The sequence below is a fragment of the Anomaloglossus baeobatrachus genome, chromosome 11, assembly GCF_048569485.1.
Source record: "Anomaloglossus baeobatrachus isolate aAnoBae1 chromosome 11, aAnoBae1.hap1, whole genome shotgun sequence".
In the NCBI taxonomy this organism is placed as follows: Eukaryota; Metazoa; Chordata; class Amphibia; order Anura; family Aromobatidae; genus Anomaloglossus; species Anomaloglossus baeobatrachus.
This window is the reverse complement of record NC_134363.1, coordinates 58,701,737-58,728,918: the sequence shown is the minus strand read 5'-3', so window position 1 is coordinate 58,728,918 and position 27,182 is coordinate 58,701,737. Positions and strand designations below refer to the sequence as shown.

The window sequence follows — 27,182 nt, the reverse complement described above, 5'->3', positions numbered from 1 at the left end:
AGAGCCAGAGCAGTGAAGCAGCGCTCGGCTCTGCTCATGTGCATTGGGAGGGGGAGAAAGTCAGACGGGGAGAGAGCAGGTGGGCGGAGCCACGGGACAAAAGCCTCACGATCGTGACACAGGGACACCCGCTGAAATCCGGTACAGTCCCGCTGTATCCGGGACGGTTGGGAGGTATGGGTACTGTAACACTGGTGCTGGCGTCACCTTGTTGTCCAGCTTCCTCCTCCCAGCAGGGATGCCAGCAGACTCATCCTCTCAGCCACTCAGTGGTGACCACTACCCATTACTGCCGTCAGCTTCAGGAGCCTGTACACGACGCACAAATCTCCTGAGAGTGCACTTAGGTCACGTGGTCCTCTATGCTCTTAACGGGCCAGCAGGCACTAACCTGGCAGCCTATGGTTGAGAGGCACTAGGTATTTAAAACATCCTTCCTCTATGAGAGGTCCCTGAGCAATGTGTTCCTTCAGATGCATGTTTGTTAGTTGTCAGGTCTGTATCCTGTGCTGCTAACCTGTACCTGTGTTCCAGCACCTGTCCGGTGTACCAGCCTGCCTGCCAGTACCAGCTGTCCAGTTTGCACGGACCGATCAGTCTGCATCTCAGTCCGTTTGTGCCAATGTGACGCCCCTGGACTATTCAGGTCGTCACAGGGTACTGCATGCTCTTTCTCTTCAGTCCAGTATTCAACCCCTCATGGTTCTGGGTCTCCATCCTGCAGTACTGCCTCCATCAGCATTCACAAATCCTAGATACATTTTGCACCACACCTGTCAGGCACACCAGTGGGCTGCTTAAGCAGGAATAGGGCCGCCCACCTAGGGTAGGGGTCAGACCTAGGGGTCAGACAGGGAGGTGGGAGGTGTCAAGGTCGAGTTGTTGAGTAGCCCTCGAGCTGTGAGGAGCTCTGTGAGGAAGCTGGGAGTTGGAGCTCCCAGAGGAGAGGAAAACTAGGTCGCAGACGGTGGTCTGGACCCAGAGAAGTTGGACCCCCGGTCACAGGGGATTGAGGCTAGGTGCCTGGGACCTGTCAAGACGGACGGTCAGCAGCCTGGTCCTATCACCGGTTCGGGACCGAAGGCAGGACGGGGTACACGGACCCTAGGTCGGGGAGAAGCTTCAGGCAACCCGGCAATTAACCTGAGGAGAACGGGACCTTTATGGACTGTTCCCACTAGCTCCAAAATCGGGGCACTAGCGCAACGATTGGGATAGGGCTTTCCTAGCAAGCAGCCCACTGAAATCCCAAGCGTGAGCTCTGAGAGCAGGCTCCTCCACTTAGCCATAGTGGGGAGCGGAGCCCGGATAGCTCCAAGCTACCGGACCACAACGGACACTCTAAAATCTAGTGCCAGGAGGCAGATTACAGACCACCAGCAGCACTGCAGGGGACGGGACCCGGACGAGCTCCCCTTAGGAGGCAGCGGCATTCAGAGACCTTGTTGTCAGTCTGCTTCATTGCTGAGTGAGTACCCGACTGACCCCTGCACTGTGTTCCCGCATCACCATCCAGAGTCCAGGGGCCTACCCCTACCCGTGGAGGGCAACATCACCTAGCTGCCCCATTCCATCACCCTGGGTACTCGGAACGGCAGCGGCGGTACTCCCAATTACCGCACACCACGGGTGGTGTCACGAACTATACCATATCCCCTGTAAATACCCCCTTTACATTTGAGTGTGGCCCTAAGCCCCCGGGTCCGGAGACCCTCGAGCCACGAATGGACACTACCCCTGGATCCGAGCAGTTTGATCCGCTGCTGGGGCAGCACACCTGCCTGATCCCTGGGATCAGCTGCTACTGAACTGAGAGATCCCCTGGAGCGGTACCTGGTGGCTTCTGCAGAACCACTTCTTCCGATCTTGCGCAGTTCACCTTTCTGAAGCCGGGACACATACACCTCACTTCAGAAGCACAGTGCCACTGTCAAAATGAGCTGCGCATATGTACAAGATTTCTAATAGCTGGTTATGGCGCCCATAGGGGCGAGGTAACATGGAGAGCGGGCCAACTTGTCTGGGAAATCAATGCCCCATGGACTAATCTAGGCCCTACCTAGCATAGGAAAAGCACAGCTTATAAATAAGCTTTTTAATCATTGCATTAATTGAATGACATTATAGAGGGCTTGTTAGGCAGGGAATTTAGCCATGAATGCTGCTGGAGAGAGAGTATGTTGAAAATGAAAAATCCGTCCTGTAGAAAAAAAAGCAGATTTCTATGAGAAGGTTTACTACAAAGCTGGTTGTTTTCATGTGTTTTATTGATTTATGAAATAAAAATGTAAATGAGGATTATGCTTTACACCTCTCCATAGAGCATCCATGGAGCCGGCCGTGCATTATACCTATAGATATATAGTATTTGCTCATCTCCATGTTCCTGGTTACTATAGACTGAGCGACCACTCAGTTTACTCATGTGTCTTGTGTAGTAGGAAATCCAGATCCCATCCTCCCCCTGCAGACACCTTCTAAGTGTTCTCCCTTTTTTTCAGGTGGTCCTGGCATCAGTCCCCGGCCGTAACATCCAAATGGCCGTCAAAATTATCACCAAAAAAAGGGACAATGAAGAAACCATCATGAGAGAGCGGCGGATGCTCCTGGCGGCCAGAGACTGCCCGTTCCTATGCCACCTCTATGCCGCACAGCAGTCTCTGGACACGGTCTATTTCATCACAGAGTATCTGCCCGGTGGCAGCCTGGAGGATCTGATCAGAATGTGCGGCTGCCTGGACATCGGCAATGTTAGGTAAGAAAATGGGGAAAATACCCAAAAAAGAACTAAGAGAATGGAGGAAAGACTGATGTTGGGTTGTAGCTAAGGGAGCCCTGGCAAGGCATATATTTAGGGTGCTGGATACAGGAGGTGGGGTGCCATGCTACATGGGGATTGTTTCAGAAGGATTTGATGACATTGATACTACACTCTGTTCTCTCCATCAGATTCTACACAGCAGAGATGGTATGTGGCCTCCAGTTTCTCCACGGACAAAACATCGTCCACCGGTAAGTAGAACTTTCCTTTTTCTCTGTCCCCTTTACATGCTATAAATATTGCCCCCGCTTTCCTGGAGGGCTGTCTGGCTATTCTACCCGATATTTCAGTGACCCATCACCCATCTCTTGTATCTCTAAGCTGATTTCTTATTGTGTTTTCTTATTTCATTGCAGTGACATCAAGGCTGAAAACATCATGTTGGATGCAGATGGCCACATCCGTATCATCGATCTGGGCTTCGCCCAAGATGGCGTCACCGCCTCCGATACCATCTCTGGAGTGACGGGAACATTTGCCTACATGGCTCCTGAGGTGCATCGTGGAAAACGATATGGCGCAGCAGTGGACTGGTGGAGCCTGGGGATTGTGGTGTCCAGGATGGCAGCAGGACGCTCCCCATTTTACAACGGCCCCGTCAAGCAAATGGCTTTCAAAGCCATGACCACCGAAAAGCCAAAGTTTCCATCCTGGCTTGATGCTGACGTGAAACATCTGATCAAGAAACTGCTGCGCAAAGACCCTCAGACGCGGCTGGGTGTGTGCGGTAACATCAGAGCCCATCCATTCTTTAACAACATCGGCTGGGAGGAACTGGAGGAAAGGAGAGCACGGCCGCCATTTACACCATTCAGGCCAGTTCTGGAGAACCATCATCTGCAGTGGCCGGAGCAGACAGTCCTTCACCCTGAGGCCGGATTTACGTACATGTCACCAAGCTGGGCCCGGTAAGGATCTCCTCCTCTGGGGACAACTCCCATCAGGTGGTGTGCTAACTATGCGGTAATCATCATCCAACTTGTCTTTTTGCCACTGACTATGTCTCTGTTTTTCTTAGGTGGATGAAAAGATCTGGACTGTGAAAGAATCCACGACCATCTGGTGAGTGACCGCTGTGCACGCAGGACACCTATTATATCAAAATATTGTATGTGATGTTAAATAGGGGAATGGTTCATTGTAAAAACCAATCCTCTAAGATAACAGAATCCAGATCCAGTAGATAGATTCTATGTCTTTCTCTTATGTCTTGCAGGATGAGCCCGTGCCAACTGCCCAGAACTTCGTGCCTCCTGACCCATACCTCAAGTCTCTGCTGTTGTATGTCACCTTGGCTGCCCATCAACACCATCTCTCTCCATACCATCTTCATGCCGGACCACTGCCATCGTTCTGCTGCCCCAAACCCTTGACTTTGCCTCTTCTGATCCTGGGCTGGCATCAGACATCACTCCAGCCTGAAGATCTTCCTCCCCCAGGAGCGGCCTGTGCTAAGTGTCCATCTCGTGAGTTCAGGAATAATAGTCGCATCCTGTAGTCCTGGGGCAGCCAAACAGCAGAATTTACCAGAGCGGCCATTATCCCTAAATTCACCATAGCACAGACCTGGTAAGTACCGCACCCATCACACATCACACACTACATGATAAGTATAGGCACACACATAGCACACAATACTATCGGCACTTAGATACAGTACATAGATCGGCTTTGATCCTGGGATTTACTCTGATCGCCATATTTGGGGTCGGGAAGGAATTTTTCCCCCTAATATGAGGACAATTGGCACATTCCTCACAGGGGGTTTTCGCCTTCCTCTGGATCTACATGGCCTTAAATAGGTTTATAATAATAGATTAATAAGTATATCCACACACTAATAGTGTAAGAAAAAAGTTAAAAAAATCTAAAAAATGTTTTTAAAAAATAATTAGTACCTACAAATATAAACAATATTTAGTCCAAGTAAATAAAATGATTTTTATCCGTCTCATTTACATTACACAGGTTAGGTACATTACACAGGTTAGGTACAATACACAGATTAGATACATTACACAGGTTAGGTATCAGCCCTTGATCCTGGGATTTATTCTGATCGCCATATTTGGGGTCGGGAAGGAATTTTTCCCCCTAATATGAGGACAATTGGCACATTCCTCACAGGGGGTTTTCGCCTTCCTCTGGATCTACACGGCCTTAAATAGGTTTATAATAATAGATTAATAAGTATATCCACACACTAATAGTGTAAGAAAAAAGTTAAAAAAATCTAAAAAATGTTTTTAAAAAATAATTAGTACCTACAAATATAAACAATATTTAGTCCAAGTAAATAAAATGATTTTTATCCGTCTCATTTACATTACACAGGTTAGGTACATTACACAGGTTAGGTACAATACACAGATTAGATACATTACACAGGTTAGGTATCATCCCTTGATCCTGGGATTTATTCTGATCGCCATATTTGGGGTCGGGAAGGAATTTTCCCCCCTGATATGAGGATAATTGGCCGATTCCTCACAGGGGGTTTTCGCCTTCCTTAGGATCAATGCGGCCCATAAATAGGTTTAGTCTGATAGATAAATAATCTAGACATATACATAATAATATAGTAGAAAATAACCCCCTCTATGAATAAATTTTTTTTGCCCCTCTACATCTTTGTTCTTGTCTTTATTTCATTGGTCGTCCATGTGTCATTATTATTCTGCCCCCTATGTCTTATGGCCGCAGTCACCAGGGTCTCCAGTCTTATGGCCGCAGTCACCAGGGTCTCCAGTCTTATGGCCACAGCCACCAGGGTCTCCAGTCTTATGGCTGCAGCCACCAGGGTCTCCAGTCTTATGGCTGCAGCCACCAGGGTCTCCAGTTTTATGGCCGCAGTCACCAGGGTCTCCAGTCTTATGGCCGCAGTCACCAGGGTCTCCAGTCTTATGGCTGCAGCCACCAGGGTCTCCAGTTTTATGGCCGCAGTCACCAGGGTCTCCAGTCTTATGGCCGCAGTCACCAGGGTCTCCAGTCTTATGGCCGCAGCCACCAGGGTCTCCAGTTTTATGGCTGCAGCCACCAGGGTCTCCAGTTTTATGGCTGCAGCCACCAGGGTCTCCAGTTTTATGGCCGCAGTCACCAGGGTCTCCAGTCTTGTGCCCGCAGTCAACAGGGTCTCCAGTCTTATAGCTGCAGTCACCAGGGTCTCCAGTCTTATGGCCGCAGTCACCAGGGTCTCCAGTCTTAGGGGTATTTTGCACGCTGCGACATCGCTAGCCAATTGTAGCGATGCCGAGCGTGATAGTCCCCGCCGCCGTCGCAGATGCGATATCTTGTGATAGCTGCCGTAGCGAACATTATCGCTACGGCAGCTTCACACGCACTTACCTGCCCTGCGACGTTGCTCTGACCGGCGACCCGTCTCCTTCCTAAGGGTGCGGGTCGTGCGGCGTCACAGCGACGTCACACGGCAGGCGGCCAATAGAAGCGGAGGGGCGGAGATGAGCGGGACGTAAACATCCCGCCCACCTCCTTCCTTTCTCATTGCAGGCCGGACGCAGGTAAGGTGATGTTCCTCGCTCCTGCGGCATTATACACAGCGATGTGTGCTGCCGCAGGAACGAGGAACAACATCCTACCTGTCGCTGCAGCGAAATTATGGAAATGACCGACACTACACAGATCACCGATTTTCGACGCTTTTGCGATCGTTTATCGGCGCATCTAGGCTTTACACGTTGCGACGTCGTTACCAGCGCCGGATGTGCGTCACTTTCGATTTGACCCCGACGAGATCGCAGTAGCGATGTCGCAACATGCAAAGTACCCCTTATGGCCGCAGTCACCAGGGTCTCCAGTTCTCACGGCCTCCACAGATTATGTTTTCAATGTTTCCTTAGTATTGCACAGGGGAGAGAACCTGCGGCAACTTCTGATGCCTCCATAATAATCCATCACCTGCAATACTAGGGAAATGCTGGAAACCTGATCTGTTGGGGCCGTGAGGACTGTAGTTTGGGAAACACTGTCCCATATTAGATGAAAGTCAGATGAACCCCCCCAATAATAAATAATCTAATTACACTGAATCCGGAGGGTCTCGGGTCCGGAGCAAGAGACGCTGTTACCTCTCTCCATTTCGGTTAATGGATGAAGACACTGAGCCGGGCTCCCCCAAGATTTCCTCAAGATTTCCTAAAAGAACATCGGAAAGAGTGGGATTTCTAAACCAGAAAACAATGCTAGTGGTCATGTAATAGAGAGGGTTTGTTACAGTGTGTCAGTGCAGCTGGGAACTATTCAGCCATTCATATATAAGCCCCGGGGGAGCCAATAACCATAGGATAAAAAAAAGGATAACTACAGGGCATTATGGGAGTTATAGTTCTGCATGGAGTGGAAAGTGATTACAGGAATATAAAAATAAAGAAAAAATAATAATTTATTTCAATTATCTAGATTATATATGACACATTTTTTCAGTAATGTGTGTATATATATATATATATATATATATAATTATTTTTTTAAAAAGTCCCCCAGTGATTGGTGTACGTACTCCTGTATATGGGCTGTATAATCGTCTCTATCATGATGTGACCGGATTATCCTGATGTACCAGAATGTAGTCGATGGAATAAATCAGGGGTGAACTACTGAACTACTCCCATTGTTTCCTGAATCTCTGGAAGGTGAGAGGTATAGAGAGTCCCGGCTGGAGGCGAGCGAATAGCAAGAACTGCTGTAATTTCAAACTACCCTTCCCAAACTTCGTCAAAACAAAAAAAACTATAGATAAGGCAACAATCAACAAATTTTCAACCTGAGGAAATATAATTTAACGAAACAAGAAGAAAGCTGTTTGAAAAAACGCACCATACAGTTTGTTGTGTAATTTCCCCGGAGCACACCGATACCCCATGTGTGCTGGATATCTACTGTTTGGGTGTACAGCAGGGCTCAGAAGGGAAGGAGCGCCCTTTGACTTTTAGAGGATAAAATTGTCTGAAATAGATAGCGGACGCCATGTCACGTTTGGTGACCCCGTGAGGTACATAAACAGTACCTAAAGAGTGTAGCTCCCCCACAAGTGACCCCATTTTGGAAGAAACTAGACTCCTCAAGGAATTTATCGAGATGTATCATAAGACCCTTGAACCATCAAGTGCTTTACAGAATTTTATAATGTTAAGCTGTGAAAATGAAACAACTACATTTTTACCAAAAAATGTTGCTTTAACCCCAATTCCTTCATTTTACCAAAGGTAAAAATGCACCATACAATTTGTTGTGCAATCTTCTGAGTATGCTGATACCTTACATGTGGTGTAAATCTACTGTTTGGGTGCACAGCAGGGTTCAGAAGGGAAACACCATTTGACTTCTTGAATGCAAAATTGTCTGGAATCATTAGCAAGCGCCATGTTGCGTTTGGAGAGCCCCTAATGTGCCTAAACAGTGGAGCTCCCCCACAAGTGACTCCATGTTGGAAACTAGACTGCTCAAGGAATTTATCGAGATGTTTGAGCACCTTGAACACCCAGGTGCTTCACAGAATTTTATAATATTGAGCCATGAAAATGAAAAATATATATTTCTAACCATAAAAAATTACTTTAACCCCAAATTTTCATATGCTCTCAGGTATCAGGAGATAATGGACCATACAATTTGTGTGCAATTTCTCCTGAGTACACCTGTTCTCCATATGAGGTTGAAAACTACTTTTGAGGCACATTACAAAGTGAAGAAGGGAAGGAGCGCCATATTTGAGTTCAGATTTCGTTGGAATGGTTTGTGGGTGCCATGTCACATTGGCAGAGACACTGAGGTGCCAGAACAGCATAAATCCTCCACATGTGACCTCATTTTCGAAACTTCACCCCTCAATAAATTTATCCAGGGGTGCAGTGAGCATATTGACACTAAAGGTGTGTCACAAAATTTCATAATATTGGTAGGTAAAGAAAAAATAATTACATTTTTACAACTAAAATGTTGTTTTAACTCCAGATTTCCAATTTTCACTAAGGGGAATAGATAAAAAAGGTTCCTTCTGTGTTACACAATTTGTCCTGCATGTGGCAATACCCCACGTATGACTGTACAGTACTGTTTGTCCGTACCACAGGGCTCGGAAGGGAGCGCCATTTGATTTTTGGAGCACAGATTATCCTAGAATAGTTTGCGGACTCCATTTGCAAAGCCCCTAAGTGCCAGAACAGCAGAAACCCCCTCAAGTGACCAAATTTTGGAACTTTGGAAATGACACCCCTCTGGGAATTCATCTACGGGTGTAGTGATGATTTAGTCTCTGGCAAACACCCATGGAGTCAAATGCAGTGAATGTTGCAGAATGAAAAATTGCAAATAAGTCTTTGTTGTGCCCAGTACATTGTAGTAACCTATAAAAAATCCAGGAATCGTACTCTATATTTGTAATATCAAATTTTATTTATACAAAGTGCTCGTGCAAAAATCATATAAAAATTTCATCATACACAGGATGACATTTTTGGGATATAGGGAGGGATGTCAAGCCGCACTTATAAGGAGTGGCACAGTATTACAGTAGCTGCATCTGCCCGTATAGTAACGGCCAGTGTAAATGGACATATCATATATTCACAGGAGTGGACCAATGGGGATGTAGTCTACATATGCATAGTATAAAATACCAGTGTTGTAGATCTTATACTAGTATGAAAATATGAACACCCTATATAAAATATGGGTATGTCAACTGACACTATATAGACTGATTAAAGGGCACTAAAATTTGCATGCCATAGTAGTTTAAGGTAGCAGGCATGTGCCTATAGTATTGCCACCATCTATCTACTTAGCCCCATAATTCAGTCCAATTACCTGTTGTCATTTGTACACACTATGCGTCCACAGCAGCACCGCAACTTGCACCTACTCCAACCTCGACGCGCGTTTCACCGCACTGCCGGTTTCATCAGGAGGTATGTGCAGTCCATAGCATATACCCTTTATAAAGGGTCCATGATTGAGTTCAGGTGCACGCCTCCGGTCGGGTGTATGGACGCACATGCCCGTGTGATGCGCACCCTGGGCGCCAGTCGCCTTTCGAGCACGTCACGCGCCACATGACCGCAACTCTGCAGTCAGCGGCCACGTGACACGGAGCGGGCATGGAGACCGGATGTATATTCCGGTCTCCATGCCAACCCACTCTGTCGGCGAGTCACGCGCAGGAAATGCACAGCGCACACAGACATTGCGTCCCCCAGCGTCAGGCGGCAGCCAAACTCAACCATGTAAGATAGTTATATTAGTTACTCTTAAAACTCGTACTTGAGCATATGTCTGAAAACATTCACGTATAAATACATGGATAATCATAATGTGTTGCCAGCATACAATTTTATATTGATGCTGACATAATATCTCCCATGTCTTATTTATATATATGTAACCATACACATTGTACTTAATGTTGAATGACTACGTCCATCTACAGTCCAAATATTCTCCAGCTTTTCAATATTCAGTTCTATTCATCCATGTGGCTAACATTGTAGCATTGGGCTTTTTTATCATCAGAGAGAGGGAGAGGGTCCATAGAATTCAACAGAGTGGATGTTTTCTATAGCGTGTGACATTGCTATATGCTAGAGACAAAGGCATAGAGAAAGAACAGGAAATTATATTAAAATCTTATATAATGAAATAAAGTGTGTTAAAATTCGCGCTACACATGCAAAAAGGACCTGAAGCTCAAGGATTCGTTTAGCCCTCTTGGGGCCATGGTGTCAAGCACTATAATCCATTTTGTTTCTTTTTTTAAAAGTTCATTTTTGTAGTTTCCCCCCCTGGCTCCCAAGCTGACATGATCAATGCCTTTTACTTTGAGGCTAGTGGGGTTGCACTTATGGTAAAGGAAAAAATGTTTTGGTATTGTTTTTAGCTCGCTAATATCTTTACATCCCTTAGCGTTGATGATATCGCGGATATGCTCCAGAGTTCTCACTCTTAGCTGTCTGGTGGTCATACCAATATATATCATGTTGCATGAACAGCTAGCATGATATATCACCATTTCAGTCTTACATGTGATGTTGAATGTAATGGAGTAGTTTTTTGTACCCCCACTGTTCTCAAATGTTGTACATCTCTGCACATATTTACATGCGGAGCAGGTCCCGCATTTGTAACAGCCCCATTTGGGTCCTTTTTGACTGAATGGATTATTATTCGAAGGGACATAGTGACTACGGGTTAGTAGATCTTTGAGATTTTTGGATCTGCGCCAAGTCATTGATGGATATAAAGTCAAATGTCTGGCTAGATCTTTGTCTGCCAGCAATATCTGCCAATGTCTCTGAAAAATGGTTTTAATTTCATGCCATCTATTATTAAACGCTGTGATAAATCTCACAGGTTGTAAATCTCTGCTGTTGTTTCTGTTTTTAGTTGTTAAAAGAGACTCACGATTGCTTTTGGCTGCTCTAATGTATCCTGATCTTATGTTTTTTGGTTTATAGCCTCTCTCAGCTAAGTTGTCACTCAGGAGTCTAGCTTGATTTTCAAACTTTCCCGCACTGGAGCAGATTCTCCGCATACGCAAAAATTGCCCTGTTGGTACTGCTTTAATGGTCTGGGGGTGGTGGGAAGAAGACGCATGCAAAAGTGTATTTGTAGCAGTAGATTTTTTAAAAACATCCGTACTCAAATGACCGTCTTCATTTCTCATGATCAGAACGTCCAAGAACTCCACCTTCCAATAGTCATATTTTGATGTTAATTTAATATTTAGATCATTTCTATTCAAATTTTGCAGGAATGTCTCCAGGGATGCCTCAGAACCCTGCCATACAAATAGGACATCATCGATGTACCTGTACCATGAGACCACTGCATCGAACCCCTCTACGGACTGGACAACATCCCGCTCCCACAACCCCAGGAAGAGATTGGCATATGAGGGCGCACAAGTCGCCCCCATTGCCACTCCCTGGAGCTGTAGGTAGTAGCGGTCCTTAAACACGAAGTAGTTATGAGTTAGAACAAAATCCAATAACTCCATAACAAATTGAATTAGTTCTCTGTCCATATTAGTCATCCGCAGGAAGGTCCTACATGCAGTGGTCCCATGGTCATGAGCAATAGATGTATATAGCGCCTCTACATCGCATGTAACCAGAATCATATCTAGTTCTAGCTGAATGCTATCGAGGCGCTTGAGTATGTCCGTAGTGTCTCTAATATGTGAAGGCAGGGTCCCGACACATTCCTGGAGATAAAAGTCAACAAATCTGCATATTTTCTCATTTAACCCCCAATCCCGGATATTATTGGGCGTCCTGGGGGATTATTTTTATCTTTATGGACTTTTGGTGTTATATAGAAGGTTGGAGTTCTTGGAGATTCTGTCATGAGCCCATCCCTCATTTTTGCTGAGATGATTCCCCTATCAAAGCCTATTTCAATAATCTCATCTAGTATCTTTTTATATGATATAGTAGGATTACTATCCAATTTCTTATAACACACTGATGATCTCAGCTGGCGTAGGGCTTCACGCTCATACATATCTGCAGGCCAAATCACAAGGTTACCCCCTTTATCTGCTGGTTTTATTACTATATTCTTCATATTTTTTAATTCTTTAATGGCTTCTCTTTCCTTAAATGTCAAGTTATAGTTTGTTACTTTTTCAGGAATAGAGAGTAGATCTTTTCTTACCAGCTCAACAAAGATGTCCACATTTGGACTCAGTCCATGGGGGGGAAACACTTGTGATCGGCTGTGCAGGTATGTAGGAAAACGTGCTCGAGTGCGGTCATCAGGCTCTTGTTGTTCATCAAGTAGACTTTCCAAATCTGAGAGGGCTTGCTGTTCCCTAAAAGTGGAGAAATGTTTATCATCATTAGAGGAGAAAAATTTCTTAAATCTCAGCTTCCTAGCAAATAATTCTAGGTCTTTTACAAGCGTAAAGTGGTCACATTTGGCTGTGGGAGCAAATGTTAGCCCTTTTTCCAGGACATTAATTTGGTTTGTTGTAAGTTTTATATTTGACAAATTGATTACCTTTAATTTGTCTTGGGTTTGTGTCCCCACTTTTTCTGGTTCCTTAGTACCCTTCCGGAACTTCCTGAGGCTATGGCATCGAGTAGGGGGCCATGTTCCGAGACTTCTCCCCTCCCTTGCCGCCTGGCTAAAAAATGCTCGCCACATGCTTCTTCAGAGATACTTGATGTTATCGATGATGATCGTGAATTTCGTCCAGTTTTATTCTTATTTCTCTGATTATTATTGTACCACCTATAGACCTTGTGGTTACGGTAGTCTAATTGATCCCGCTGATATTTTTTAATCTTTCTCTCTTGTACCTCTTTCTCACATTTATTAATCTCAAGATCTATTTCTTTATCAAATTTAGAATGTTCATCAGTGGTAAGTTTTTCTTCAATTTGTGTTTTATAGTTATCAATCTCTTTCTCCACTGCTTCAATAGATTTTTTATCCAACCCAATTAATAACTCAATAAGTGTACTTGAGCATTTAGTTAGTGCTTCCTCCCATCTTTCTATGAAGAGGGAATCCGTAATTTCTGTAGTGGGGAAAACTTGTATTCTCAACCCGCGTGGAATAATATTTTTCTGAAGATAATTTTCTAATGACACCTTGTTCCACCATAGGCGGGTACGCTTTTTGAGCGAATCTTTTACCTTGAGCTTCAGGTCCCTAATATTACATGTATCCTGTTCTACGGCACCTCCTTCACCAAAAAGAGATCCTATTTGGTTAATCCATGTTTTATCACGCTTTTTATAATCCATAAAGTTAATGGTTGAGGCGTCTGAAAATACAGAAACATAACAATGTCAAATAACCTATATAAGGCCTCTCATAGTTCTGAAATAGATTCCAATATATTAGATAGCAACCTATAAAAAATCCAGGAATCGTACTCTATATTTGTAATATCAAATTTTATTTATACAAAGTGCTCGTGCAAAAATCATATAAAAATTTCATCATACACAGGATGACATTTTTGGGATATAGGGAGGGATGTCAAGCCGCACTTATAAGGAGTGGCACAGTATTACAGTAGCTGCATCTGCCCGTATAGTAACGGCCAGTGTAAATGGACATATCATATATTCACAGGAGTGGACCAATGGGGATGTAGTCTACATATGCATAGTATAAAATACCAGTGTTGTAGATCTTATACTAGTATGAAAATATGAACACCCTATATAAAATATGGGTATGTCAACTGACACTATATAGACTGATTAAAGGGCACTAAAATTTGCATGCCATAGTAGTTTAAGGTAGCAGGCATGTGCCTATAGTATTGCCACCATCTATCTACTTAGCCCCATAATTCAGTCCAATTACCTGTTGTCATTTGTACACACTATGCGTCCACAGCAGCACCGCAACTTGCACCTACTCCAACCTCGACGCGCGTTTCACCGCACTGCCGGTTTCATCAGGAGGTATGTGCAGTCCATAGCATATACCCTTTATAAAGGGTCCATGATTGAGTTCAGGTGCACGCCTCCGGTCGGGTGTATGGACGCACATGCCCGTGTGATGCGCACCCTGGGCGCCAGTCGCCTTTCGAGCACGTCACGCGCCACATGACCGCAACTCTGCAGTCAGCGGCCACGTGACACGGAGCGGGCATGGAGACCGGATGTATATTCCGGTCTCCATGCCAACCCACTCTGTCGGCGAGTCACGCGCAGGAAATGCACAGCGCACACAGACATTGCGTCCCCCAGCGTCAGGTGGCAGCCAAACTCAACCATGTAAGATAGTTATATTAGTTACTCTTAAAACTCGTACTTGAGCATATGTCTGAAAACATTCACGTAACTTAACTTGTGCCCAGCTCGTGTTTCTGGAAACCTGCACCCCATATATTTAGGTGGGCTCTCCTCACTACAACAATGACAAACATGTGGACACTAACTGTGGTTTAGACACATTTTGGGGCTCAGAAGGGTGGGGGGCATTTGGATTTGGGAACACAAATTTTGATGGATTTCTTTTTGGAGGGTTTATAGGAGAACTGGACATTGCTGAGTGCTGCACTCAGGTGATCTTTGGCGCTTCTAGTACAATGTATAGGATGAATTGTTACTTAAATTTATTTTAAAACCACTTCAATCCCAAAATGTGAGTTATGTTTTTTGATCCTAGAACCCAGAGAGGGCACTTCTCGGATGCCATGCATGTGCTGTACATTTTCTATCATGGAACCATTCACATTAATCCCAAATTGACGTACATGTACAGAAAGTCACTGCGTGGGTGATCGTGTGTGTAGGGGGTTCAGAAACTGAGGTCCCTGCCCACATGACAGATACCACCTGTATTACACAGTCGGCATCTATGTCGAACAGCAATGGCTGGAGCTGAGCTCCGATCACTGCTGTTAACAATTTAAATGCCACCGCCATTCTCTGACAGCAGCGTTGTTTGCTCACACAAGGTCTCATCATTCCCCCTCCGCAATGTGACGACCGTGGTTGAGGTCCCATCACTGCCATCTTGGTACTCCAAATAATACAGCATTTTTCCCTGTACCTCAGTGCAATGTATGTAGTATTGCAATATATCAAAAGGAACCTGAAGAGCCACCTATTCAGACAAGCCTACAACCTCCAATAACCCTCAGTCCAATGTACCGATGCACGACTAGCTCTACCTTTACCTACTGTATCCTCACCCATCCCCTGTAGACTGTGCCCCCTTGTGGGCAGGGACCTCTCTCCTTCTGTACCAGTCTATGCCTTGTATTGTTCATGTATACATATCTAAATTCTATACCATTAAAAATAATGATTAAAAAAAAATAAATATATATATATATATATATATTTGATATCAAAATATTGTATAAATTAACCCAATTGATAAATGCTAAAACAAAAAAAAAACAAAATTGTATATATCTTTAATTCTATAGCATTAGAAATGACAATATATATACATAAACACACATATATTTATTTTTTAATCATTATTTCTAATGGCATAGAATTAAAAATATATACAATTTTGGGTTTTTTTGTTTTAGCATTTCACAATTGGGTTAATTTATACAATATTTTGATATCAAATATATTTATATTTATTTTTTAATCATTATTTTTAATGGTATAGAATTATATTTATATATATATATTTGATATCAAAATATTGTATAAATTAACCCAATTGATAAATGCTAAAACAAAAAAAACAACAAAATTGTATATATTTTTAATTCTATAGCATTAGAAATAACAATGATTAAAAAAATAAATATATGTGTGTGTGGATATATATATAATATATATTATATATATATATATATATATATATATATACACACACACATATTTATTTTTTAATCATTATTTCTAATGGTATGGAATTAAAAATATGTACAATTTTGTTGTTTTTTTTTTGTTTTAGCATTTCGCAATTGGGTTAATTTTATACAATATTTTGATATCAAATATATATTTATTTTTTAATCATTATTTTTAATGGTATAGAATTGTATATATATATATATATATATATATATATATATATATACACTGTATATTTCATATCAAAATATAGAATAGATTAACCAAATTGATAAATGCTAAAAAAAAAACAACTAAATAAAAATAATAAAATATATATATATAAATAAATAATTTCTATACCATTACAAGCATCAATTAAAAAATAAATATATATTTGATATCAAAATATAGAATACATTAATATGAATGCTGTAAAAACAAAACCTAAACTTCAATGACGGGATTGCTTTTTTCACATTTGGAGTTGTTTTCCCCATTTTTCAGTGAATTGAGTGGTAAAATGATGTCACTCAAAACTACATCTCCTCCTGCAAAAAACAAGCAATCGTACGGGTATGTCAATAGAAAAATATTTTATAAAGGGAAGGAAAAAATAAAAGAAAAAAAACAAACAAACCTGTCTGCAGAGGGAAGGGGAAAGAAGCAGTGCACAACCCCTTTAAGCAAAAGGGAATGATAAAGGGACAAGGGCTGTGTGACACTTCACCAGTTGCTCTCTGCAACATAAAGTCTATGGTTGCAACAACAGCTCCATGGGGAAGTGAGCAAGAGCTGAAAAATCTAGTCAGGACTGCAGTCTGGAGAAAGAAGCCCCGCCCTCTGCCACTCACACAGAAGACTACAGTTCCCGGCAGGCTTAGCGCTCCGCACTTCCGCTTCCGGTCGCAGGTCATAGTGAAAGATGGCCGTGTTCTCCAGTAAGTATCGGTCAAGGAGACTCCTGGGACTCGCAGGTGATGATTGTTATGGTGCTGGGGGGTGTGGGCTCGTACAGCCCGGGCACCGGGTGAGAAGGCACCGAGGAGGCATTGTCATGTATGTCCGACCGCCGACCCCAGTATCATTGTATTTTTTTTTTTTTTGGTAAGATCTTTATTAACAGTGAGATACAACAACACACATATGTATGAGATATACTGTGTATATATATATATATAATTATATATATATAATGTGTGTATGTATAATGTGTGCGTGTTTGTTTGTGTGTTTACACACACATATAGTTAAAAGAAAAAAGGTTTTGGTATACATATACACACACATATGTAGTATAAACACACATACATACGTGTATATATATTATATACACATATATATGTGTGTGTATAGATAGATATGTATATCCATATACATATGGAGCAGCGTCATGTATTCATCATGTCCCAATGATGGTGGTGTGCCAGGACGGCTAATCATAGAGGAGCCACAGATGCCTAGTGGTTGGAGGCGGATCGCAGGGCTCCTGTCCGGCGGCCATCGACAATAAACCTGGCCACTGTACCAGGGTCCTGTGATTCGGTTTGCTCCTCTTTAGTATGAAGGCCTCCACAGTGATAGATTGGACATGTTGAATTTTGCTGCCTGATCTTTTTGTTGCCCCAGGTGTCTGGCCTGGCAGCAGCTTACATCCCAGAGGAGAAGTCAGGGTGTGGATAATTGTTGAGTATTTATGGCTATGACACCACTGGCGGGTCCTTGTTCTGGTGGAATTTCATGTCAGAGCCGACTGTATTGGGTTTAGATGGTTAAAGTGCTTGTGCATTATCAGGATGACTCCGGCGGTGAGCAAATGCACATTACATAGATAAAGCCCAGAATCGCACAGCTTACTCCACGGCACACGCATAGAGTACAGTGCCCAGTGCCGCCAGAGTCTACCCACCAATGTATAGAATCCTATCAAGCCCTCTGATGCCCAAAGATCTAGTATTGACATAGGTATATTTGGACCGCTGCCTCCCCCCCTGTATAACAAGGTGCTGGCAGCTTAGTGGCCCCAAACTTGTCATATGAAATCGAATAGGAGCTGCAGTGGCCCCTTCACACACGTGTGATTTTCAGTAGACCTGGCATCCGTTTTCACATGTTCTAGAGACACATATACACCTGCACCCATTATAATCTATAGCGCTACTTACATGTCCATTTTTACCTGTCCCATCAGGTCACACAAACCCATAGAAGTCTATGGGTACATGTAAATATGCACAGCACACGGGTGGCATCAGCATATGGTTTGTGACATGGACCAGAATTAAATGCAATCAAAAAAAGACTGTTTAAGATGTGCAAAGGTGATAAAGATACATATATTGTGCACCTTTCATTAACTAAACAAACAAATGGAAAAGAACAAAATAAATAGATAATTAAAAAAAAACAAAACAAAAAAAAAACCAAAACGTCATGAGGTCCTTCCTATTTCTGATGCCCAGCCATAGTAAAGCAGACAGCTGGGGGTTGATATTATCAGGGTGGGAAGGCCCATGGTTATTGGTCCCTCCACAACCTAAAAATAGCAGCTCCAGTATTGGCACTTCACATTAGATGGCATTTTGCCTTTGCTCTTCCTGATTCCTCTGATGAGGTGGCAATTGGGGTAATATTTTTAGGGGTTGATGTCAGTTGTGAACTGTCAGCTGGCATCAAGCCCAGGGATTAGTAATAGAGAAGCGTCTATCAGACACCCCCCATTACTAATCCAGTAAGTGAAAAGGAAAAAACATAGACAAAAATAGTGTATTTGAAAAAAACACTCCCCCCGCACTTTCCCTCGTTTACCACTTTAAGAAAATCCCACACCGGTCCTGTGTAACCCAGCAAATGTAATGAACAAAGTTGCCTAATCTTAGGAATCTATATCACCTGGCTGGACTACCCGCCTCATAAGCATAGTGCCACAGCCGGTAAGTGTTGGCGTAAAGTAACATTACAACTGCTGTGAATTGCTTCATCACCTTACTGGTTTTTTTTTTTGTTTTTTTTTTTTTTTTTTTTTTGTAGGAGTGGGAGCGTTCCTCAAAAATGCCTGGAATAAAGAACCCGTTGTAACCGTGTCCGTCGGCATCGGGATTTTGGGTAAGCCTCCTTACTACACAATTACCAATGCCGCATGTGTGAGGAGATTATCTACACCGCGCGGAAACTGTCCCATCAGTGCTAACGATGTCTCAGGAACTCCTCCTTCTAATAAGGGAATGGTAACGCCCAGCAGTCAGTTTATTGATACGTTGCCAGGAGTAATAACAGAGGAACAGTGCAAGGCAGAGTTCAGGGGAATATGCCCCATAATTAACATTTCATGAAAATTAGAACCTTGTGTGGAGGATATAATATTAAATTACTATTTGGTAGCCAATTTTATTTTCTAACAACCCAGAACATTTTAATTCATATGTAAATTAAGTGATCTGGGCATTACAGGAGCACTTACAAAAAACCTCCAATTAGAAACGTAGTATAGTTCTCCTGATTAGCCATGTCTCTTACCTCATGTGCAGGGCATTGCAGCTTAGCGATCCATGGTCACGACCATGAGCAACTAACTGTCACTGTATAAGAGGTCGTAACCATGGATAGCTAAGCTGCAATGCCCTGCGCATGAGGTAAGAGACATGGCTATGTCAGGAGAACTATACTAAATTTCTAATTGGAGGAATTTGCTAATATTATTTGATTATTATTACACGTACTACATATTTGGATAGGATCTTGGAGATGGGAATAACCATTTAAGGCATTGATATCATATCACTAAGATATACTTTTAATTAACCCCCTATCCCCCCCCCCAAAAAAAAAAACAAATGTCCCTTAAAGCACCACCCCAGCATGTTTTTTATTGCTATGTTGAAGTGGTGCTTCTAATCTAAGCCCCTCTGTCCCCTGTCTTATACTCACCTGCCGCTGTCTGCATCCTTTTCCAGCGCCACTTTGGTCATTCTCCTGTGATTTTGTGATCAGTCAGTGTTTCATGGAGTGGCTGGAGGTCGCAACTCAACACAAGTCTTTGAGAGCCTCGTTCTGGCTCTCATAGACTTGTGTTAAGATCTTGTGATGTAACATGTCCAGTCACAAGATGGCGCAAAAAAAACGATGAAGCTGCCAGAAGTATATGATGGGGGAGGGGGCTTACAGTTAAAGCGCCACTACAGCAGGGATACTTTAAAATGGACAACTCCTTTAACTCCTGGTATGGGGTTGTAACGGAGCACCAGCATTTCCCATACTGCCTTAGCACATGAGTTTCTACACATTGAAGGGACCACATCATGGAAGGAGGAGAGTGGTATAATGTGCCCATCCTGATCAGACTATAACTTGTATCACATTTCTCGTTACAGCTTTTGTTTGTCCTTTTATCAGTCCTTATACAAAATACGCTGCCATGTACAACAAAGCTGTACCCTACAGTTACCCAGGTAAGAGCGGCTTTGTGTGTCTGACGACGCTAATTTTGAGAATGAATGAACAGCACTAACTGCACAAGAACCCAAGAACGGAAGTGCATGTCTTGGGCTAGAACTTGTGCAACTTCCTAATACCTGATGCAACTGTCAAGTGATGGCGGCATTGATCAGCTTGTAGAGCGAAGAAGCATTTCCTCCTGTTACCGTTGAGAAGATAAAAAAATTTGGGGCTAAAGCAACATTTTTATGATAATGTTTTTTTATTTATTTTATAGATATATTCATAGATGAACATTAATGAATTCTGTGAAGCCCGCGAGGGTTTAGAGTGCTCACCACACATCTAAATACATTTTTTGAGGGGTCTAGTTTCCAAAATGGGGTCACTTGTGGGGGTTCTCACTGTTTAGGAGAGCTCCAAACGCAACATGCTGTTTATCTATTCTAGACAAAGTCAAAGGGCGATCCTTCCCTTTCGTGAGCCCAAACAGTAGTTTCCCACCACATATGGGGTATCGGCGTACTCAGGAGAAATTGCATAACAAATTGTATGGTGTATTTTCTTGTGTTCCCTGTCAAAATGCAAAATTCGTCTATAGTAACATTTATCGGCTACACTGCCAGTTCACGTAGTAGCCCACACACTAAAAATTCCTTCATCTGTCATATACTAGTCATTATACTTCTGGGACTTGACTGCCTAAGTGTAACACTTGTCACATGTGCGCTGCTCATTGGAGCCTCATCACACAATAGGTGCAGGTGAATATGAGCTGTATAACACTGCCCGCTGCATGTACTCCCCTACATGTACGATGTACAGGTACGTCACATGTCGGCAAGGGTTTAAATTGAATCTGTCAGTAGTATCCACCCTCCTAAGCAGTCTATATGGGCATGCAAGTCATAGGAAGCTGAATAAAATGACACCTTGATATGTGATCTAACTTCCAGGCAAATCCACATTATTCCTAATATGTAAATGAGCTCTTAAGATCCATAGGCTAGACATAGATCTCCCTGAAAATTCACCTCCCAGAGCTTATAGTAAATGATGGGGTTATTACCAGTGTGAGACATGTAATGGCAGACAGTCTGATCTGCATATCTCACACTGGTAAAGTCCGATTTTATTTATAATAATCTCTAGAGGCAGATTCTCGGGAAGATCTATGTCCAGCCCATAGATCTTAACAGCTCATTTGCATATTAAGGAAAATATGGATTTATCTGGAATAAAACATCAGATAGCAGATATCAAGGTGTCCTTAAAGGGAAACTGTCACCACTTTTTTGCCCTATAAGCTGCGGCCACCATCAGTGGGCTCTTATATACAGCATGTTAGAATACGGTATATAAGAGCCCAGGTCGGGGGTGGAACATAAAAAAACACTTTATAATACTCACCTAAACTGGTCGCTCCGGTGGAGTAGGCTCAGATGTGCATCTCCGTTCTCTGGCCCCGCCTCTTTCAGCCATCTTCGTCCTCCTTCTGAAGCCTGTGTGCATGACACATCTACGTCATACAAACTCGCCGGTCCCGCACATGCGCACTACAATCTGCCCTGCTCAGGACCTGAATGCCAGCGACTGTGTATGACGTCGGACGCGTCATGCACCGCGGCTTCAGAAGGACGACAGAGGTGGTGACAAAGATGGCCGAAAGAGGCGTCGCTGGCATCGGAGGACGAGAACCCCCATTTGACCCACATCCACTGCAGCGACCGATTGAGGTAAGTATTACAAAGTGTTTATGTTCTATACAGTGGCCTGGGCTCTTATATACTGCATTGTAACATACTGTATATAAGAGCCCGGTGGTGGCCGCAGCTTATAGGGCAAAAAACTGGTGACAGGTTCCCTTTAAATTCAGCTTCCTATGACCTATAGGCCCCTATAAGACGGCTCAGGCTGGTAGATCCTACTGACACATTCCCTTTAATGTGCTGGCTAGGCATCTGCATAAAGTAAACCTTTTGTTTGTTGCATTTCTCATACCCAGTATAAGACAAGATCCCGTCTTTGCAGGAAGGATCCAGTAAGATTCAAACCTGTACCTAATTGTGTCATTAATATATATTTTTTTTATTAGTTCCGGTTCGAGATGATGGGAACATGCCGGATATCCCCAGCCATCCCTGTGACAAGGTGGGGCCTAACTTGGACTGGCTGAAGAACCTATAATTGTGAAGGCCCCGCTGCGTCTTCTCAGAAATCCCCTATGGACTTCCACTTGTTACCATTTCTGATGGTCAGATATTGCACCGCATCAGCCAGGAATGCAGAATATCAGTAAATTATTCTTCTGGAAGAGCGATGTGTAAAGGACGTCTGATTGTCAAGGATTACCTTGTGGTATTGTATTGTTAACACAATAAATCTACTTTCCCAATGGATGGCTCTTCCTCTGACTATATGTAGAATGCTATATTATGTTTCTGTAGGCCACCGTACACACTAGGTGTCTGTCGGCCGCACAGCAGCCATGTCTCTCATTCACAGTAACACTCCCGTGTTCTCAGGCAGCGGCATACCTCCAGGAAATAACAGGATCCAGTCCAAAATCGGATATACATGATCAATAATTTCTTCGGCGCTCCATTGGGAGACCCAGACGATTGGGTGTATAGCTACTGCCTCCGGAGGCCACACAAAGCATTACACTAAAAAGTGTAAGGCCCCTCCCCTTCTGGCTATACACCCCCCGTGGGATCACGGATGCTCAGTTTTCAAGCTTTGTGCGAAGGAGGTCAGACATCCACGCATAGCTCCACTGTTTAGTCAGCAGTAGCTGCTGACTATATCGGATGGAAGAAAAGAGGGCCCATACTAAAGGGCCCCCAGCATGCTCCCTTCTCACCCCACTTTTGTTGGCGGTGTTTGTTAAGGTTGAGGTACCCATTGCGGGTACGGAGGCTGGAGCCCACATGCTGTTTTCCTTCTCCATCCCCCTGAGGGCTCTGGTGAAGTGGGATCTTACCGGCCTCCAGACTCTGAGGCCGGGCTCCATCCACAGACCCGGAGATCCTGCTGGATACGGAGCTGGGTACCATCAGGGACAAGGCCCTGCAACATTCAGGTACTCTGTGTCCCCGTGCAGACAGGCACAGACACACTCCAGCGTTGCTGGGTGTTCTAGTGCGCCGGGGACTGTAGCGCTGCGCGCCTGGGTTTTACTCACTGCAGCTTAGCTGAGTGAGTTTATGTGGGGAACTACCGCGCCGGCCGCCATGGAGACAGCGGCGCGGCTGAGACTTGTGGTGCGCCGGGGACTTCGCGCCGACCGTGCTTTTACGACGGCAGCGCTGATAAATCTAGTCCCCGGCTTCTGCGGCCTAGTTACGTTCGTTCCCGCCCCCAGCCCTGTCAGTCAGGGCAGGGGAGAGACGCTGTACAGTAGTCAGCGCCGAGGGCTGGAGTCTTATTTACATACTCCAGCCCTCTCACTGGGCACAGTGGGACGCCAGTTTCCCGCTCGTTGTCTGCACACGCCCACGGCCCGCCCCTCTTCACAGGACGCCGGCAGCCATTCCTGCACGCAGTCTGAGCTGGAGAACGGACATAGCCCTGGGAGACCCAGACAGGGGATTCTGGCGACCACACAACCGCTATTAAGCGGGCGGTAAGCAGCACCTAGGTGCTGACCCCACTAGTGCCACAGTGTTGTTTTGTGTACTTTTGTTTGTACATATATATATATTGCACTGTACGGTCGCTTCTTGGCTTATACCCCTATATTGCTCTGAGGAGACAACAGCATGTCATCCGCAAAAAGCAAGGGTGCCAAGGCACGGGCTTCATATGCTGCCTGTACCGCGTGTGAGGCTGATCTACCGGCAGGTTCCACTGACCCCCCATTGTGTGCAATGTTCGGTCCCTGTGCCACTTCGTCAGCCGGAGTCTATGCTAGTAGTGGCCCAGGCAGAGACGCCTGTGAACCCTGCCCCGGTGACGGGGACAGAGTTTGCAGTTTTTGCTGATAAGATGTCTGTGACTATGACAAAAATTCTAGAAACCTTGCAGTCCAGGCCGGTCACTCAGACCATGGGCACTGCTGATTCAATGTTTCCCGGTCCCCCTCAGTTGGAACTAATCCGTGCTCCAAGGGGGTCCCAGGCATCACAGGCTGAAGGCTCTGACTCGGACGACAGTCCCAGGCAGCCTAAGCGAGCTCGCTGGGAGAGACACTCGGCGTCATCACGCTGGTCAGGGTCTCAGCGAGAAGATTCTCTGTATGATGAGACAGAACTAGGTGATCAGGAGTCTAATCCTGAGACTGCTCTAAACCTGGATACCCCTGATGGTGACGCCATGGTGAATGATCTTATAGCGGCCATCAATAGACTGCTGGATATTTCTCCTCCAGCGGAGGATGCAGCAGCACAGCAGGAGAAATTCCATTTTAGGTATCCCAAACGTAAATTGAGCTCTTTTCTGGACCACGCGGACTTCAGAGAAGCAGTCCAGAAACACCATGCTTCTCCAGATAAGCGTTTCTCCAAACGTCTTAAGGATACACGTTATCCCTTTCCCCCTGACGTGGTCAAACGCTGGACCCAGTGTCCAAAGGTGGACCCCCCAATCTCCAGGCTTGCGGCTAGATCCATAGTTGCAGTGGAAGATGGGGCTTCACTTAAAGATGCCAATGACAGACAGATGGACCTTTGGTTGAAATCTGTCTATGAAGCTATCGGTGCGTCGTTTGCTCCAGCATTCGCAGCCGTGTGGGCACTCCAAGCTATTTCAGCTGGTCTGGCGCAGGTGGACTCGATCATACGTCCATCAGTGCCGCAAGTGGCGTCCTTGACCTCGCAAATGTCTGCGTTTGCGACTTACGCTATCAATGCGGTCTTGGACTCTACCAGCCGTACGTCAATGGCGTCCGCCAACTCGGTGGTTTTACGCAGAGCCTTATGGTTAAAAGAATGGAAAGCAGATTCTGCTTCCAAAAAATGCTTAACCAGTTTGCCATTATCTCAAGACAGGCTGTTTGGTGAGCAATTGGCGGAAATCATTAAACAGTCCAAGGGTAAGGACTCTTCCTTACCCCAGCCCAGATCAAACAAACCTCAGCAGTGGAAGGGACAGTCGAGGTTTCGGTCCTTTCGAGGTTCGGGCAGGACCCAATTCTCCTCGTCCAAAAGGACTCAGAAGGAGCAGAGGAGCTCAGATTCCTGGCGGACTCACTCACGTCCAAAGAAAGCAGCCGGAGGAACCGCTTCCAAGCCGGCTGCCTCATGACTTTCGGCCTCCTCTCTCCGCATCCTCGGTCGGTGGCAGGCTCTCCCGCTTTTGCGGCATTTGGCTGCCACAGGTCAAAGACCGGTGGGTAACAGACATTTTGTCTCACGGGTACCGGATAGAGTTCAGTTCTCGTCCTCCGCCTCGGTTCTTCAGAACTTCCCCACATCCCGACCGCGCCCATGCTCTTCTGCAAGCGGTGTGCGCTCTAAGGGCAGAGGGAGTGGTGATCCCTGTTCCTCTTCAGGAAAGAGGTCAGGGTTTTTACTCCAATCTATTTGTGGTGCCAAAAAAGGACGGCTCTTTCCGTCCTGTTCTGGACCTAAAACTGCTCAACAAGCACGTGAAAACCAGGCGGTTCCGGATGGAATCCCTCCGCTCCGTCATTGCCTCGATGTCTCAAGGAGATTTCCTAGCATCAATAGACATCTAGATGCTTATCTCCACGTGCCGATTGCTCCAGAGCACCAGCGTTTTCTACGCTTCGTTATAGGAGACGAACACTTTCAGTTCATAGCCCTGCCGTTTGGTCTGGCGACAGCCCCACGGGTTTTCACCAAGGTCATGGCAGCAGTGGTAGCAGTCTTGCACTCTCAGGGACACTCGGTGATCCCTTACTTGGACGATCTACTTGTCAAGGCACCCTCTCAAGAGGCATGCCAACACAGCCTGAACGTTGCGCTGGAGACTCTCCAGACTTTCGGGTGGATCATCAACTTTTCAAAGTCAAATCTGTCACCGACCCAATCACTAACATATCTTGGCATGGAGTTTCATACTCTCTCAGCGACAGTGAAGCTTCCGATGGACAAGCAGCGTTCACTACAGACAGGGGTGCACTCTCTCCTTCAGGGCCAGTCGCACCCCTTAAGACGCCTCATGCACTTCCTGGGGAAGATGGTGGCAGCAATGGAGGCAGTTCCGTTTGCGCAGTTTCATCTGCGCCCACTTCAATGGGACATTCTCCGCCAATGGGACGGGAAGTCGACGTCCTTGGACAGGAAAGTCTCCCTTTCCCAGACGGCCAAGGACTCTCTTCAATGGTGGCTTCTTCCCACCTCATTATCACAAGGAAGGTCCTTCCTACCCCCATCCTGGGCGGTGGTCACGACGGACGCGAGTCTGTCAGGGTGGGGAGCAGTTTTTCTCCACCACAGGGCTCAGGGTACGTGGACTCAGCAGGAGTCCACCCTTCAGATCAATGTTCTGGAAATCAGGGCAGTGTATCTTGCCCTACAAGCCTTTCAGCAGTGGCTGGAAGGAAAGCAGATCCGAATTCAGTCGGACAACTCCACAGCGGTGGCATACATCAACCACCAAGGCGGGACACGCAGTCGGCAAGCCTTCCAGGAAGTCCGGCGGATTCTGATGTGGGTGGAAGCCACGGCCTCCACCAT

General features: G+C 45.0%; 2 protein-coding genes and 1 long non-coding RNA gene across 6 annotated transcripts in view; 2 read left to right on the top strand and 1 right to left on the bottom strand.

Moving 5' to 3' along the window:
- LOC142256078 (protein kinase C delta type-like) overlaps positions 1-5,428 on the top strand; it is a 211,222-nt gene extending 205,794 nt beyond the window's left edge. For 2 of the 3 annotated variants that reach the window (XM_075327588.1, XM_075327587.1), the window contains 5 exons: positions 2,502-2,755; positions 2,950-3,012; positions 3,178-3,729; positions 3,840-3,883; positions 4,038-5,428. In XM_075327588.1, the coding sequence (XP_075183703.1) occupies positions 2,502-2,755; positions 2,950-3,012; positions 3,178-3,729; positions 3,840-3,864 (894 nt within the window). In that variant the 3' untranslated portion in view covers positions 3,865-3,883; positions 4,038-5,428. Of the gene's footprint in view, positions 1-2,501; positions 2,756-2,949; positions 3,013-3,177; positions 3,766-3,839; positions 3,884-4,037 lie in introns of all 3 variants that reach the window. The other variant, XR_012727479.1, reaches the window with a different exon arrangement.
- A 3,821-nt stretch (positions 5,429-9,249) lies between these two features.
- LOC142256101 (uncharacterized) lies at positions 9,250-16,889 on the bottom strand. 2 transcript variants are annotated; one of them, XR_012727484.1, is made up of 4 exons: positions 16,748-16,889; positions 12,836-13,607; positions 12,491-12,647; positions 9,250-10,416 (listed from the first exon to the last, which is right to left on the bottom strand). It is a non-coding gene; the product is annotated as an uncharacterized LOC142256101 (long non-coding RNA). The 2 variants fall into 2 exon arrangements; XR_012727483.1 differs by having other exon boundaries at positions 12,491-13,607.
- Positions 16,890-16,963: 74 nt separating this feature from the next.
- NDUFA3 (NADH:ubiquinone oxidoreductase subunit A3) lies at positions 16,964-22,938 on the top strand. The gene is made up of 4 exons (XM_075327629.1): positions 16,964-17,048; positions 19,138-19,212; positions 20,478-20,555; positions 22,637-22,938. Exons 1-4 carry the CDS (start codon positions 17,033-17,035, stop codon positions 22,726-22,728), a joined length of 261 nt encoding a protein of 86 aa, XP_075183744.1. The 5' UTR covers positions 16,964-17,032; the 3' UTR covers positions 22,729-22,938.
- The last annotated feature ends 4,244 nt before the right edge of the window (positions 22,939-27,182 follow it).

What these genes read in the sequence shown, in the direction of transcription:
- NDUFA3 (XM_075327629.1), top strand. An exon ending in CGTCGGCATCGGGATTTTGG is followed by an intron (nt 19,213 to 20,477) that starts GTAAGCCTCCTT and finishes TTCTCGTTACAG; the next exon opens with CTTTTGTTTGTCCTTTTATC. An exon ending in TGTACCCTACAGTTACCCAG is followed by an intron (nt 20,556 to 22,636) that starts GTAAGAGCGGCT and finishes TTTTTTTATTAG; the next exon opens with TTCCGGTTCGAGATGATGGG.